The sequence below is a fragment of the Pecten maximus genome, chromosome 12, assembly GCF_902652985.1.
Source record: "Pecten maximus chromosome 12, xPecMax1.1, whole genome shotgun sequence".
Taxonomy (NCBI): domain Eukaryota; kingdom Metazoa; phylum Mollusca; class Bivalvia; order Pectinida; family Pectinidae; genus Pecten; species Pecten maximus.
The window spans coordinates 2,070,858-2,087,416 of record NC_047026.1 but is presented as its reverse complement, the minus strand read 5'-3'; the positions used below and the strand labels follow the sequence as shown (position 1 = coordinate 2,087,416).

The 16,559-nt window shown below is 37.1% G+C and overlaps 1 protein-coding gene across 1 annotated transcript; it reads right to left on the bottom strand.

Moving 5' to 3' along the window:
• Positions 1–5,850: 5,850 nt before the first annotated feature.
• LOC117340106 (PWWP domain-containing protein 2A-like) lies at positions 5,851–16,310 on the bottom strand. Its single transcript, XM_033901897.1, has 3 exons — positions 16,148–16,310; positions 11,004–13,152; positions 5,851–10,681 (listed from the first exon to the last, which is right to left on the bottom strand). Exons 1-2 carry the CDS (start codon positions 16,300–16,302, stop codon positions 11,013–11,015), a joined length of 2,295 nt encoding a protein of 764 aa, XP_033757788.1. The 5' UTR covers positions 16,303–16,310; the 3' UTR covers positions 5,851–10,681; positions 11,004–11,012.
• Positions 16,311–16,559: the final 249 nt, after the last annotated feature.

Here is a 16,559-nt window from a genome sequence, read left to right as displayed (position 1 = left end):
GATTGGTGAGACCTACAGAGATTGGTGAGATCTACAGAGATTGGTGAGACCTACAGAGATTGGTGAGACATACAGAGATTGGTGAGACATACAGAGATTGGTGAGACATACAGAGATTGGCGAGACATACAGATATTGGCGAGACCTACAGAGATTGGTGAGACATACAGAGATTGGTGAGACATCAGAGATTGGCGAGACATACAGAGATTGGTGAGACATACAGAGATTGGTGAGACCTACAGAGATTGTTGAGGCATACAGAGATTGTTGAGACCTACAGAGATTGGTGAGACCTACAGAGATTGGTGAGACATACAGAGATTGGTGAGACCTACAGAGATTGGTGAGACATACAGAGATTGGTGAGACATAGAGATTGGTGAGACCTACAGAGATTGGTGAGACATACAGAGATTGGTGAGACATACAGAGATTGGTGAGACATACAGAGATTGGTGAGACCTACAGAGATTGTTGAGGCATACGGAGATTGTTGAGACCTACAGAGATTGGTGATACATACAGAGATTGATGAGACATACAGAGATTGGTGAGACCTACAGAGATTGGTGAGATCTACAGAGATTGATGAGACCTCCAGAGATTGGTGAGACCTACAGAGATTGGTGAGACCTACAGAGATTGGTGAGACCTACAGAGATTGGTGAGACATACAGAGATTGGTGAGACCTACAGAGATTGGTGAGACATACAGAGATTGATGAGACCTCCAGAGATTGGTGATACCTACAGAGATTGGTGAGACATACAGAGATTGGTGAGACCTACAGAGATTGGTGAGACATACAGAGATTGGTGAGACATACAGAGATTGGTGAGACATACAGAGATTGGTGAGACATACAGAGATTGGTGAGACATACGGAGATTGGTGAGACATACAGAGATTGGTGAGACCTACGGAGATTGGTGAGATCTACAGAGATTGGTGAGACATACAGAGATTGGTGAGACATACAGAAATTGGCGAGACATACAGAAATTGGTGAGACATACAGAGATTGGTGACACCTACAGAGATTGGTGAGAAATGCAGAGATTGGTGAGACATACAGAGATTGGTGAGACATACAGAGATTGGTGAGACATACAGAGATTGTTGAGACCTACAGAGATTGGTGAGACATACAGAGATTGGCGAGACATACAGAGATTGGTGAGACATACAGAGATTGGCGAGACATACAGAGATTGGCGAGACATACAGAGATCGGTGAGATCTACAGAGATTGGTGAGACATACAGAGATTGGTGAGACATACAGAGATTGGTGAGACATACAGAGATTGGTGAGACATCAGAGATTGGTGAGATCTACAGAGATTGGTGAGACCTACAGAGATTGGTGATACATACAGAGATTGGTGAGACATACAGAGATTGGTGAGACATCAGAGATTGGCGAGACATACAGAGATTGATGAGACATACAGAGATTGGTGAGACCTACAGAGATTGGTGAGACATACAGAGATTGGTGAGACATACAGATTGGTGAGACATGCAGAGATTGGTGAGACCTAGAGATTGGTGAGACATACAGAGTTTGGTGAGACCTAGAGATTGGTGAGACATACAGAGTTTGGTAAGACATACAGAGATTGGTGAGACCTACAGAGATTGGTGAGACATACAGAGATTGGTGAGACATAGAGATTGGTGAGACCTACAGAAATTGGTGAAGTCTACAGAGATTGGTGAGACATACAGAAATTGGTGAAATCTACAGAGATTGGTGAGACATACAGAGGTTGGTGAGACATACAGAGATTGGTGAGACATACAGAGATTGGTGAGACATACAGAGATTGGTGAGACATACAGAGATTGGTGATACCTACAGAGATTGGTGAGACATACAGAGATTGATGAAATCTACAGAGATTGGTAAAATCTACAGAGATTGGTGAGACATACAGAGATTGGTGAGACCTACAGAGATTGGTGAGACCTACAGAGATCGGTGAGACCTACAGACATTGGTGAGACCTACAGAGATCGGTGAGACCTACAGACATTGGTGAGACTTAAACGGTTTGATGAGACTTACAGAATTGGATGAGACATACAGAGATTGCTGAGACCACCATTTTTGTTAAGTACATGTATGCTAGCATTATCTGCCTATAGCCCATTGAAACAAAATGTCCCTTCATGGCCAAATCATTTGTTTTCATAGGAAACTGAATTTGCCATAGAACCTACCAAATAAGTAACAATGACCTTGTAAATTATTCAATTTCATTTTTAGGACATAATAATGTTAAGAAAACTGATTGAATATCAATCCTATTTATGTGTGTACTCATGAACTTGAAATCAAGATCCAGAACAGTAACACTGTTTTGTCGGCTATATAACTCAACATGACTGAGCTTCCCACTAGATAAGCAATATGTTGAATGTGATGGTTTCTCAACTGACCGATACTATTTTGAAATTTCCACTTCTCTTACCAAACATACAGTTGACTCAACATATTCCCGGACTAGAGTGGTTCCTAATACGATTTTTTGAGGACGATGTTGACTGCCGACTGAATATCATACATCATGTACATAGATTCAAAAGAAACGGGTTGTTTAATACTTTGGAGAAGTTTCATGGTTGCAATCATCTCATATTTTATTTCCTTGTGCAATTCTTTGATGTGACTAATGTTCATCACTATTATACATTTACTGATTTTTCCGTTGTTCAACCCATGTTTTTATTGTGGGATATTTAGTCACATGACCTGGGTTTGACCTATATAACGTGTGTCCTCGGGTGATGAAGCAGACGTTGAAGTTACCCTTCCAGAACTTAGTCATATTTTCTTATTGTGCTTTTCTAGAATCTCTGCAAACATCTTTTTTTTCATATTTCCATGTTCTATCTATTTTGAGCTACCTGTAGATAGTTTTGGCTTTTTTACATGTCAGTATTTTTATTATTATTATTATTCAAGCCATCTCGCATCAAAAAGTGACACTTATCTTTCCCAATGATTTTTTTTTTTTTTTTTTTTATATTTGCAGTATACCAATTATGAACATTTAGTAAGATAATGTTCAAGAAGAAAAAACAAATATGCACAATTTCAAATCGGCCTTCAGGCAGTTTTTAATTTCAACTTATATATACATATCTTATACAATCATGTATACGCATCAATTTTATATTAATATAAGCACAGTAAAATGACTTCAGAAATGTAATAACAATATTATAATCGAACTATCTGGCCGCCTTTCCCACCGTATCACAGCTTTCAATATCTCCCCACTCATCTATCAGGTTATAGCATAATTCTTAATTAAATTACATGCTTTAAGCAAAAACTCACCTCGCTTTAAATGCAACACTCTAATCATAACGCATCTGTCAAATGATTTCATCAAAAGCTCAACTCATCATCTAATTCAAACTCAACTGAAAAATAACTTCTTTCAATCGAAACCTTATAAACTGGATATATTTTTTTTGTAAAACAAATCAAGAATTCAACTGATTGAGAAATACATGTACATTTTTATAAGAAATTCATCAATACTTTACTCTGTCGCATTGGCATTTAATAAAATCAACCATTTGAAACATTTCTTTACTTTCATCAAGGAGCACCCAATCAATTTTTTTATACAATATAAATGTAACGTATTTGTATACCTTTCAGTTTGTGATATCTTAAAACATCATGTGATCGTGTTTTTTTTGTTTTTTTTTGAGGAGTGATTTTTTAAACATCTTTGTAACAGAAATAATTTAGTTCACCCCTATCTTGTCTCCCTCATGTCCAACAAGACCACTTGGAACAATCAACCTCTGAATTCAGACACTATCGCCTTGGTATATATGTATCATTTGAACAAGAAAAACATGTGAAAAATTCTTGTGGATACCAATTCTTTAACATGTATACCGGTAACAGGTTCTTAAAATATTCATGTGTCAAAAAATGAAGATAAATATTTGTCATTAATACCTGCACTGCTTGGCGCATAGTGTTTTATTAACATTTCATCTTTCCCCCCGAATATACTAATTTGGGTATTAATTGTTACCATTAATTAATTAACAGCCATTCCCACAGAGAAACATTGTCAACAATTAATGTTTCAAAAATATTGGCCCGACAATATTTCCCAGTATGCATTGAATAATTTCAAAAAGCAAAGTAATATTCAAGACTAAAATGAGACTTACGATCCTATTAAATAAACAAGAGGCCCAGAGGGCCTGTATCGCTCACCTGGATTTCATGAGATATGAAACAAGAATGATGATTAAGTATATTGTCACTGGTATTGCTATGTCAATATATCATAGGCATTTTATATGGGTACGTGAGGTTTTTCTGCCAAAAATGCATTAATCCATGAAATGAAATTGACATTTGGCGCAACCCCAGATGCTACCACACAAATGTGAGCGATATCCATTGTTTAGTTTCAGAAAAGAAGTTGTTTAAACCAATTGACCCCTTTTGACCCCGCCCTCTGCACCCTGGGGTCAGTTCCTTCCGTTATAAAATTTTGAATCCCTAACCAAAAGGATGCTACCAGTCAAATATGAGCTGTTTCATAGAAGTTGTTCATATCAATTTAGCCAAATTGACCCTTTTTGGCCCCACCCCTAAGTCCCCTGGGGGGGGGGGGGGGGGGGGGGGGGGGGGGGGGGGGGGGGGGGGTCAACCCCAAAATTTGTACAATTTTGAATCCCCACCCCATGACCATGCTACCATACAAATGTGAGTGATATATCCATTGCTTAGTTTCAGAGAAGAAGTTGTTTATATCAATTCTGCCAAAATGACCCCTTTTGGCCCCGCCTCTTAGCTCCCCGGGGGTCAGCTCTGTCATTTATACAGTTTTGAATCCCTACCCCGGGGGTTGAAGCAGGCAAATATGAGCGATATCCATAGCTTAGTTTCAGAGAAGAAGTTGTTTATATCAATTTAGCCAAATTGACCCCTTTTGGCCCCGCCCCTCAGGCCCCAGGTAGGTCGGCCCCACCATTTGTACAATTTTGAATCCTGGCCCCAAAGGGATGCTCACAGTCAAATACGAGCAATATCTATTGCATGATTTCAGAGGAGAAGTTGTTCATATCAATATAGCCAAATTGACCCTTCTTGACCCCGCCCCTCAGGCCCCCGTGGGGTCAGCCTTACCATTTGTACAATTTTGAATCCCCACCCCATACTGATGCTACCAGGCAAATATGAGCAATATCCATTGCTCGGTTTCAGAGGAGAAGTCGTTTATATCAATATAGCCCAATTGACCACATTTGGCCCCGCCCCTCAGGCCCCCGTGGGGTCAGCCTCACCATTTGTACAATTTTGAATCCCCATCTCATAGTGATGCTACCAGGCAAATATGAGCAATATCCATAGCTTGGTTTCAGAGAAGAAGTTGTTGATATAAATATAGGTATATTGACCCATTTTGGCCCCGCCCTCAGGCCCCCAGGGGGTCAGCCCCACCATTTGTACAATTTTGAATCCTCACCCCATAGTGATGCTACCAGGCAAATAGGAGCGATATCCTTTGCTTGGTTTCAGAGAAGAAGTCGTTTATATTAATATAGCCAAATTGACCCCTTTTGGCCCCGCCCCTCCGACCCCTGGGGTTCAGCCCCACCATTTGTACAATTTTGAGTCCACACCCCATAGGGATGCTTCTGACAAAATTTCGTCAAATTCTGATCAGTGGTTATGAAGAAGAAGTCAATTGTTGACGGACGGACGGACGACGGACGACGGACGGACGGACGACGGACGACGGACGCAACGGTATGGCATAAGCTCACCTTGGTCCTTCGGACCAGGTGAGCTAAAAATACATATTTCAAGTCACAAATCTTTCAAATGGATCATCCGCTATCCAAGCTGGTAGGGTATACTAATCATGGTATCTCTTCAGGATGTGGAATTTTTACCTTTAATATCTAAACATGAAATATATATTTCGTGTGCAAGTGAAATCTGTATTATAGTAAAAGAATCAATTATAGCATCTTCAAAATCCAAGGGTTCCACCTGATGTACTGTGGAACATTCTTCTCTACACTCTCAGAATGTGTCGGACTGAATGGCTGTATAAACCATCTTGGGCTACTGTCTAAGTAATCTGAAAACTTCAGAAATCTCACAAACTTTATATTTTGAAAAAGAAGAGGTAAAATTGACAACATTTAAATTTTTGAACGTCTCGCTCAGCTTTTTTGGTATCTTCATAGAAAACAATTTTAACACAGGAAAAATCGAGTTATAAATAAAAGGCTGGTCTGTATTTCTAGTAATAAAGGTAAAATATCCCACCACGAGCATTCGATTAAGTGTGCAGATCAGAAGATCAGTATGTTGAGTGCGGAACCCTTGGATTCTGAAGGTGTAATTTAATTATTACAATGGTATTACACAAGACAGTAAGTATATACTACCCACAATGAATAATAAAATGATAAAACTCCAACTGATCTATCATTGGAAAAACCTGCAACAAATATCAGTAGTAATGTGCCCCATCCATGCCTACGATACCCATTTGGCACTCCATACCCTGTATATATTCAGGGACAAAACATTTCTTTCTTTGTGCAGATTTTTCCAATCTGCCATAAACATAAATAACTTTCAAAATGCTACTAATTTGTTATTAAACTTTCATTAAATCTTGAAATCTGAAGTATAATTTCAATATTAATAACCTAAACTTTAACCGTAGTAAAGGAAAGAACAAATTTGTACAAGTGAAAATTGGCACCAAAATTGTATATATCAAATTAAAAGACAGCAAAATCTAGTACTGGAGTTGTAATTTCCCTGTCAGAGGTATGGGATCAGAAATCCAACATTCTATCATCTTTTGGCAACAAATCACATGTACAAAACAACCACAAATCTAAATTTCACAATTTGCCCTATGTATACAGCATTAGTATCTTTGAATTGACATTTTGTTGGAATAAGCCTGAACACAGATGGCAAGAGGTTATATTACAAAGAAGAAATTTTATAATCAAAGTAATCATATAAGAAATGTATCAAATAATTTCATTCAAAATCTATACATATCTATATAATTATATACTGTAAGATATCATCCAAATTTTTCAATTAATTTGGTTCATCAATCTTTCAGCATTTTAAAGACGGAACAAAATGTGTACATAATTACCATATTTCCTGGTGTGTATTGCACTTCAATGCCAGACGTATTTGTATACTAAGTATGTGGATACAGCGATGAATTGAGTCACATGTTGTCTTGAAATTCATCGATAAGCAATATAATCAATATTACAGCTATACCAACAGTACTGAATACTGTATTTCATATCTTCCAAAAAAATGCATGAAAGTTCAGCCAATTGGTGAACTGTATTCTTTATAGTTGGTTTTCTCAGCAAAAAAAAATTTATTAGGGAAAAAATTGCGAAAGAAGAATTAATATTTGTTACCATATCTATCCAGTAATGAACACAGGGACAAACAAGTAGTTTGTTTTTGTTTAACGTCCTATTAACAGCCAGGGTCATTTAAGGACGTGCCAGGTTTTGGAGGTGGAGGAAAGCAGGAGTACCCGGAGAAAAACCACCGGCCTACAGTCAGTACCTGGCAACTGCCCCACGTAGGTTTCGAACTCGCAACCCAGAGGTGGAGGGCTAGTGATAAAGTGTCAAGACACCTTAACCACTCGGCCACTGCGGTTCCGTGTTGTAATAATTTCACCGAACTGAAACAGACATGGTGGGCTTAAATTACTACCCCGCATCAGCTTATTGTTAGATAAATATAAAACCTTTATCCTTCGACGACTAGTCAGTTTTAACTCCAAATCTACAAATGAAGAAATTACAAATTATCGTTAACTACAGCATTCATCCTGTAATAAGCCCAGGGGACCAGCACATTAACCGATCCAAAGGTGAGTGTCGGCTTATTGCATGGCAGGTGGAGCATTGGTTAAAATTTTAATGGACAGCAACAGGGCTTATTACCAGATACAGTAGTAATTAACAATGAATTACAAAAACAAAAGCTATTATAAGTGTTCATCAAATGATGTAACAAACAATGTAAAGAAGTAATTCTTCAAATAAATATCAAAAACATCAGAAAGAAATATCTTATGTCTATACTTGATTTTGAAGAATTGTTCAGTTACATTTCCACATGACTAGATATATAGCTGAACCGGAAAACAATAACACGGAATCTTCCGAAACATTGCAATCTGCAAAATTAATCAAAGACGAGTTTAGGAAAATAGGTTCATATATTTCCCATATTCCATGTAATACAAATCTACTATTATAACAAACCATTAAATTGCCAAAAAGTCACCCATCAAAATAAACGAAGACAGATACATGTACACGAAGATAATGTACCGTAAACTGCAACAGGATACGTATATACGAGAATTGACCTGTTCCTTTAACACAGCGGATCAAAACGTGAGTCGCTTTATAATCTCACCTATCACAACATCTTAAGGCAGTAACTGGAGCATAATCAGCGGGGCCTGTCTACAGGGGACAGGAGCTGAACCGTGGAGGGGTTACTATGGACATTCAGTTCAACAGACCGCGGCCAGCAAACCATAAGGAAGTAAAGCACTTTTCAACAACTTTCATCAAAGAGATATATGAGGACAATTGCACTGCTGTTCTTTGGATAACTAATCAAGAAACTTTTGTGAAGTTTATAGATTCAATGCTATCTTATAAAACATAATTACCATTAATCATCAACCTATTTCCCTCATGATACACTGATTTCGATTACAGGTATGTTATTTTGAGCATTTTAAGAAAATTTGAAGGTATTACAAACAATAGCTGTGTATTATGTTTGTGACCTAGACATAATTTCATATTCATTGAACATGCAATATAATATATATTTAGATAATTTCAATAACAGCACTTTGAAAGTCACTCAAAGATAACATTCTGATCTACATATAGAAGACTGCCAAATATTATAATGTATATTCAAAATAGAAATATATAAATGTAGATATATATAGTCAACCAGAATCTTAATATCAAAAGCAACGGTTATCCATGTACATTTGTTTAGTAGATTAAATCAAAACAATGAATTATTTACCGATTCATTAATATTACAGGAACAAATTTTTAACTTGGGTACAGCATTCTGTGATGTGTATACATGATTATCAAGATAAATGCCCAGTTTTCAGACATTTAACATCGTTGGTTTATATTTTTTTTTTAAACAAAATATGCTCAAGATTACAAAATTCATAAAATCAAGACAGGAAATTTTTAAAATAGCTTCATACTTCATTCATTGAAATGTAGTTTAATAGTATTCTTAGAAATTTTATAAATATAGTTTCTTTTTAAATTACAAATGAACACTGTCACATAGATTGAATTTAATGACCATCTGTAATTATAAGTGCCACAATAAACTTAATTTAAATTTAGGATCTTTTTTCCTTTAAAGGGAAAATCAAATTGACAGCAAAATTTGAAGTTAATAATCAACTCTCTGTGTATTTAACTTTAAAGTTCCAAAAAGAGCCAAGAAAAAACTATCGTATTTTGATAACATTCTTGGTGTTAAAATCCAAATAAAAAAAAATCAACATTTCGGAAAAAAAAAAATACATTAAACATATAAATTTACATAAAAATTACTACTTATCATGATGGTGAAAATTCATTTAAGCAGCGTTGAGTACACGCACATCGATAATATTCAGGAGTTTGAAGGAAGCAACAACATTAACTATCACATACATGTAATTAACATACAACGGTACATGTACAGCTGTCATAAAATTCACAAGTCTCTATAATGATGAATGATTTCTATACAATCACATGACAGTGATAAAATTTACAATTAAGATGTCGAACATACAGTTGTTTAATTTATAATAATTTTCTTATAACAAAGTGCCATTTTATATGTATAGATATATATACTCATTTTGAAACATCCCATATATATTTCAATCTGGTATACAGGTTGGAGAGGTTTGAATGAAATTGAAAGAACCAAAAGAATCATTTTGATCAAACAACATTATCTTTATACTGGCCTATAATATATAACCTTATAATCTAACATAAAGTGAAAATTAGGTATACTGAATTTGATTGATTCATCCACAAATAAAAATTATTGTTAATCAGGATATTGTAATTTAAGATAAAATGCAGTACAAATGAAAATAAAATGTACAATATTTCAATAGACAAGAGTATAGTACATTCTATTGCCATGGTAATACATTGATTTCATTCATAAAAAAAAAGTTTTTAAATCCTACATCCACAATATACATGTACTAGTATGCAAAATGAGGCATGTATATGCATGTAACTTATGAATGTATTCAATAAATTCAATGGTTGAACTGAAAAAAAAAAAAATAAAAAATCCTAAAGTGTACACTTGATTAATTTAGAGCTATCATTTTATAGCAGCAAAAGAAAAACAATTCCTTAATTCACATGTACTGTTTAAGTTTCCTTTTTCTGTGGTCGCGGAAAGCTCTAGATCCGTTTTGTCTGGCTTCACCATTATATTCCACTGTTGCTGTATGTGCCTTGCTATGATCATGACAAATAGGCCAACCCTGGCACTTCCCCAGTCATCTGTCCCTATAGCTAGTGTCCAAAATATCTGCAGTTAAAAACATTAATTATAGTTAACGGAAAAAATACTCATGATTTATAGAAATAATATAAAGTGTTCTCCAATTCTACCAACTGGTAATTACTGTAATTAGGATTATAAATTTATACAGTGTAATTACTTATATATTCAAGAGTAATATCACATTTGTAACTAGCTTCCATTGGAAAATAAAAAGAAATTGTCAAATCATCAAAAATGCAAGTTGTATTTTTAAAATTACCATGTATATATACTTACTGTCATAATAAAATTTACCATGTATACTTACTGTCATAAGTCAAACTCTGTGAATACCATGTATACTTACTGTCATAAGTCAAACTCTGTGAAGTCTATATGATGGGTATTTGTGATACTCTGAGCAGCTATGGTGGCCTGCTTTGATGGCCATCTTGTAAGGACCACGTTTCTTCCTGTTAAACCGCAGTTTAAAGTCTTCGAGGAATGGGTAGAGGTCTGAGCACTGTATGTGGGACATAGTCGATGACCCAAACCAAGAAACGTGAGCCAGCTGTCGAATCATGGTTCCGTTATCCCGCTGACTAACAGTGATGGATAGAACACGACCGGGCCACCAGGGAAACCCTTGAATCTTACCCCATACAATGTCCCCTACGTGTATACTCCTACCATCTGTAGCTACACACTTGGTAACGTCATGAGTCTGAATTTTCATCATTAGAGGACGCAAGGACTCTATATTTGTGTCCCCAGGAGGCCCCTCCTCGTCCTCCGTCCCCGAACACTCCTCCGATTTAGCACTACGATCATCCTCACTGTCAGGAACAGTCTGTACTGTAAACCCATCACCTAACATATTGTCATCATCGCCACACGAATCCTCCGAATCGTCTGTTATGATAGAGTCTACCGATTCAGATTCGGTGCTATTCCTTTCTCGACTTCTGAGTCGATATTCCTTCTTCTGAACCTGAACACTTTCGTTGGATTTAATTTGAGGAGACAAAGATCTGTCAACGTTACTAAACGTGTTGTCCTGCCTCGGTGATATTTTAGGAGACATGGATTTGTCAATATTAGTAAATGATGTATTTTCCTGTCGCGGTGACAACCCTTTGTTAATATCGCGTCTAGGCGACAGGCCTTTATTAACATCTCGTCTGGGAGAAAGACCTTTGTTTTGTCGCCATGTGTACAGTAGCCGGGGACGTTGCGAGATAACTTCTGTCTGTGTGGTTTCTGAATGCGTTTCACCATTTTCATCAAACATGTCCAACATATCGCCTTCCGACTGAAACACGTCATTATCATTGCTATGACTCCCATGACGGTGGCGATGTTTCCGTTTGTGCTTTTTGTGATGACTAGAAACAAGATAAGACATTTGAATTCCAGAGGTATTGTTTTCTGAATCCTTTTTGTCCTTTGGTTTTTTAAACGTCCTTTTAAGCTTTTTGTAAGGTGACATTTCATCAGAACTACTTGCTTGGTCATTAGAATCCGTCTCCTGTACTTTCACTGGACTCTGTCCCTCCCCGTCCACCTCATCACCATGGATACGAGGAGGGATCTTGATAACTGTCCCTTCCCCGATTGTAATTTTTATTAACGGACTGGCCTTAGTATTAGCTGCTGCTGCAGCTGATTTGTCGACTTTCTGTATCTTATTGTCATTTACAAGTGCAGTTAATAATTTTGTTTCCCCATTTGAATCTTTTCGCACTGGTAAGGGTTTAGTATCGGGGTTAGAATCTCTACGAGTTGTCACAGGTTTGCTTTCTGAGTTCGAGTCTTTACGAGCTGACAGTAATTTGTCTGTAAGAGATTCCCTACGTGTTAACACTATCCTACTCTCAGGTAGGCCGTCCCTACGCGACAACATAGCCCGAAGTTCAGAAGAATCTCTTCGAGTGGACACAGTCTTCGATTCCGTAAGTGAAACTCTTCTTGATAACACAACCCTACTCTCCGGGAGAGAATCACTGCGAGTTAATACAGTCCTGGATGAAATTCTTGATGATACTGGTTTGCTTTGAATGAGAGATTTCCTTCGTGAGGAATAAGTTTGAGGCTGTGTGTCTTGTGGAGCTGGTCGTTTCCTCAACCCTTCCTTGAGAGTCCTGCGCGTGATCGGCGCAGGAGATGGTTGGTTCACTGGCGTCGGCTTTTGCTGTTTCGTTACGGCAGTAACAGGTACAATACCTTTCTCTGTCTCTGTACACACAGCCTTACATTTGTTACACAGTGTCTGTCTGGGACGTAATCGAATCCGCCGAACATTTTTGTCTTTGTACAGTGCCCGTGTGAGGGTCACTGGGTGCGGAGGTGCCTGGTTGTTGTTGTTTTGACTAGACTCTTGTTGGTATGTATATCTGTTTGACGTGGCAGCTACCTCTGGCTGTGAGCCAGTGTCACCTTCACTAACTGGTTGAGCATCTTTACCGTTGTTTGATCCACTCTGGTCAAATTGCCAAGGGACACCATGTGGTAAATTTCTGAAAAGCAATAAGTAAAACAATATTAAAATATTTTCTGCTGAACTTGAAAGTACTCTTCTGACAGAAATCTGATTTTTTCCCAATTTTGCTGGGTGGAGTTGGGTTTTTAAAATCTTAATACTTTTTTTTTTGTTATGAATGAACATGTATTATCATGCTAGCTATGATACAATACAATAGTTTGGTCTAGTTCTCACATGTACACTAACCAAGGAAAATTTCTATTGTGTATCAATTTGTTCATTGCCATGATACATCTTACTAGAAACTACCATAGTAAAGTAATAAAAAAAAGATTTGTCCCAAAATTTGATACTTAACTCAACTGAACACTAGGGGATTTGGTTGGGTGGTATTTGAGGATAACTTTGATACTAGCTATAGCCAGCCTGTCAAATTTCATGCTGTCCACCACTGAAAGAACATACACTATAGGAGAATGACAGCCTTTGTTGGAGCAAGAGAACACAAGTTGATGTGGTGTAAACATGGTGACAGTACAGGTGTGTGGGAATCGTGTCGCAAATTTTCTAATATTGTGCATAGAATTATATGGTTAATGTTTGGTTGCCTTCCAGATTCTCTTTAGCTTGATGAGCAATTAGTAGGATGGAAACCTAGGGTGGGATGTCCAATTTAAATTCCTTATGGAAACCAGAGACATATATACAGAGATTGGCAGCTCTCTATTTGCCCTTGTGTTTACATAGTGGCCCCTGACCTTCCCACAATCCTTTGCGGTCGCTCTGTTCAGTCTTCACTAGACGCCATATTGGAGAAAACTTGAAAACCAGACACATAATTATCGATAATTTCTATTTGAAATCATCACCAAGATCCAATTATGTGATTTAATTTTATTAATATCAAAGTGCAGAAGTGTCATCAATATGAAATATATCACAATTTGCTGTCCAAGTGTTTGTATTTTGAGTATGAAAGTCAAGCACAACGCAGGAAAGATCGGCGGGAATCTCCAATTTTCGAAAAGTCTCTATGGGGTTTTCGAGAATACGGATAAATGACAACAATGTGCATGATAATCAAGACCACATTCCATAAGTATGATAGTTTTTGGTTAATGTGGTAACTTTTGTAGTGGCCTAGATAAAACAATGTGCTTTTTGTGTGCGTTTAAAATTGACGATGTTTTGGTCGGACGTAATGGCTGCTTAATTACAAAACTTGGACATGTCGAATAGGACCCAATGGATTTGAGAAAATACGGATAAATGGCAACAATGTGCATGATCAATAAGACTATATCCCTTAAGTATGATAGTTTTTGGTTAATGTGGTAACTTTTGTAGTGGCCTAAATAAAACGATGTGCTTTTTGTGTGCGTTTAAAATTGACGATGTTTTGGTCTGACGTAATGGCGGCTTGATTACAAACTTGGACATGTCGAATAGGACCCAATGGATTTTAGAAAATACGGATAAATGGCAACAATGTGCATGATCAATAATACTATATCCCATAAGTATGATAGTTTTTGGTTAATGTGGTAACTTTTGTAGTGGCCTAAATAAAACAATGTGCTTTTTGTGTGCGTTTAAAATTGACGATGTTTTGGTCTGACGTAATGGCGGCTATTTACAAACTTGGACATGTCGAATAGGACCCAATGGATTTTAGAAAATACGAATAAATGGCAACAATGTGCATGATCAATAAGACTATATCCCATAAGTATGATAGTTTTTGGTTAATGTGGTAACTTTTGTAGTGGCCTAAATAAAACGATGTGCTTTTTGTGTGCGTTTAAAATTGACGATGTTTTGGTCTGACGTAATGGCGGCTTAATTACAAACTTGGACATGTCGAATAGGACCCAATGGATTTTCGAAAATACGGATAAATGACAACAGTATGCATGATCAATAAGACTATATCCCATAAGTTTGATAGTTTTTGGTTAATGTGGTAACTTTTGTAGTGGCCAAAATAAAACGATGTGCTTTCTTTGTGTATTTAAAATGACGATGTTTTCACTGTTTTGGTCTGACGTAATGGCGGATTAACCAGAACATGTCGAATAAGTTCCAATACTACGATACACACATGCGCATAGCCCGATTTACCTGCGCTCGCGTGTGTTTGATAGGAGACAGGACGCTCTCGATAAGGGATATGCTTGAGTGGTCACGAATAAAGGGAGCCACTATGTGTACGGGGAAATAGCGATGTTACTAATCTCTCTGTATATATGTCTCTGTGGAAACACATTACTTGCCCTCCACCTATTGCACATAAAGTTAGGATTTTTGTAGAGAGTTGCTTAAAGATATTACTAATAATAAATAAGACTGTATGTTCAGGACAATTTCCATTGGCATTGATATCCTTCGATTTTCTACTACAATTACAATGATTTAGGTATTGCATCAAATGAAATACACCTTCTTTAAAATAGAATATCGACCAAAGCAGATTGAACTCATCACATATATAAACATTTCAATTTGACCACAGGGACACGTTACAATTATTGTAACGTGTCTCTGTGATTTGACTCAAAAATGTATCTCATACCCTAAACTCTGAAACTGTACTAAATTTTGCAAGATTTGGGCACAAAAAAAGTAGGTTTTTGTACAATCAGCAAGATGCAAACATTGTTTCAACAAGTATAATGTTAATTTAGACGAGACATTCAATTTTCATTCTTGCAATACATGCATAGGCTTGTGACCATGTTAGGACTTACGGTCATTGGAAAATATTAGGATTGAATGGGGCGGGGGGGGGGGGGGGGGGGGGAAGAGAAGGGTTTGAGCAACAATAACTGCATTTGTAAAATATGCATCAATGATCATGTCGCTTACACGTGGTAGTGGACGCCAGAACACATATACTAACAGTTATTTCACTAAAAAATACCAAACGTGTCAATCGAAGATGTGGCATGAGAAAGTCTTGATGAATGACAGATGTAAACGCAAGAAAAAAACAGAAATCGGCTCGAAGTTTCGACGCAATATTCCATTACCTCTTCTTCATATCTAATAAAATACCACGGAAAACTTTGCTCCCGGTTTCTAAGGATACGACGAGCACATCATTGAGGGCTTCCTCTATCGTAACGGGCAATTTCATGCCCTTCGAAAGTAGCCCGTTTCGCCTTTTTTGCTCCGCCATTTTCATGGCCTCTCCATTACAGTACCTTCTTTCAGTGCGCATGCGTACAAGTAGGGAAAATATCGGAAGAAAATGATAAAATATGGCTTTGTAAGAAGATTGTTTTACTCGTATCAACATAATTGATGACAATGAAACTGATAACAACAGCGTGGACCATCTTTCAATGCGAAAATGACAGACATGAAAGCAATTCCATGCGTGGCAAAACTGCAGTTTTCATAATGATCAAAGGGAAACAACTCGTATCAAAATATCCAGAT

What these genes read in the sequence shown, in the direction of transcription:
- LOC117340106 (XM_033901897.1), bottom strand. Translation starts at nt 16,302, where the DNA reads ATGAAAATGGCGGAGCAAAAAAGGCGAAACGGGCTACTTTCGAAGGGC. An exon ending in TTATTAGATATGAAGAAGAG is followed by an intron (nt 13,153 to 16,147) that starts GTAATGGAATAT and finishes ATTGCTTTTCAG; the next exon opens with AAATTTACCACATGGTGTCC.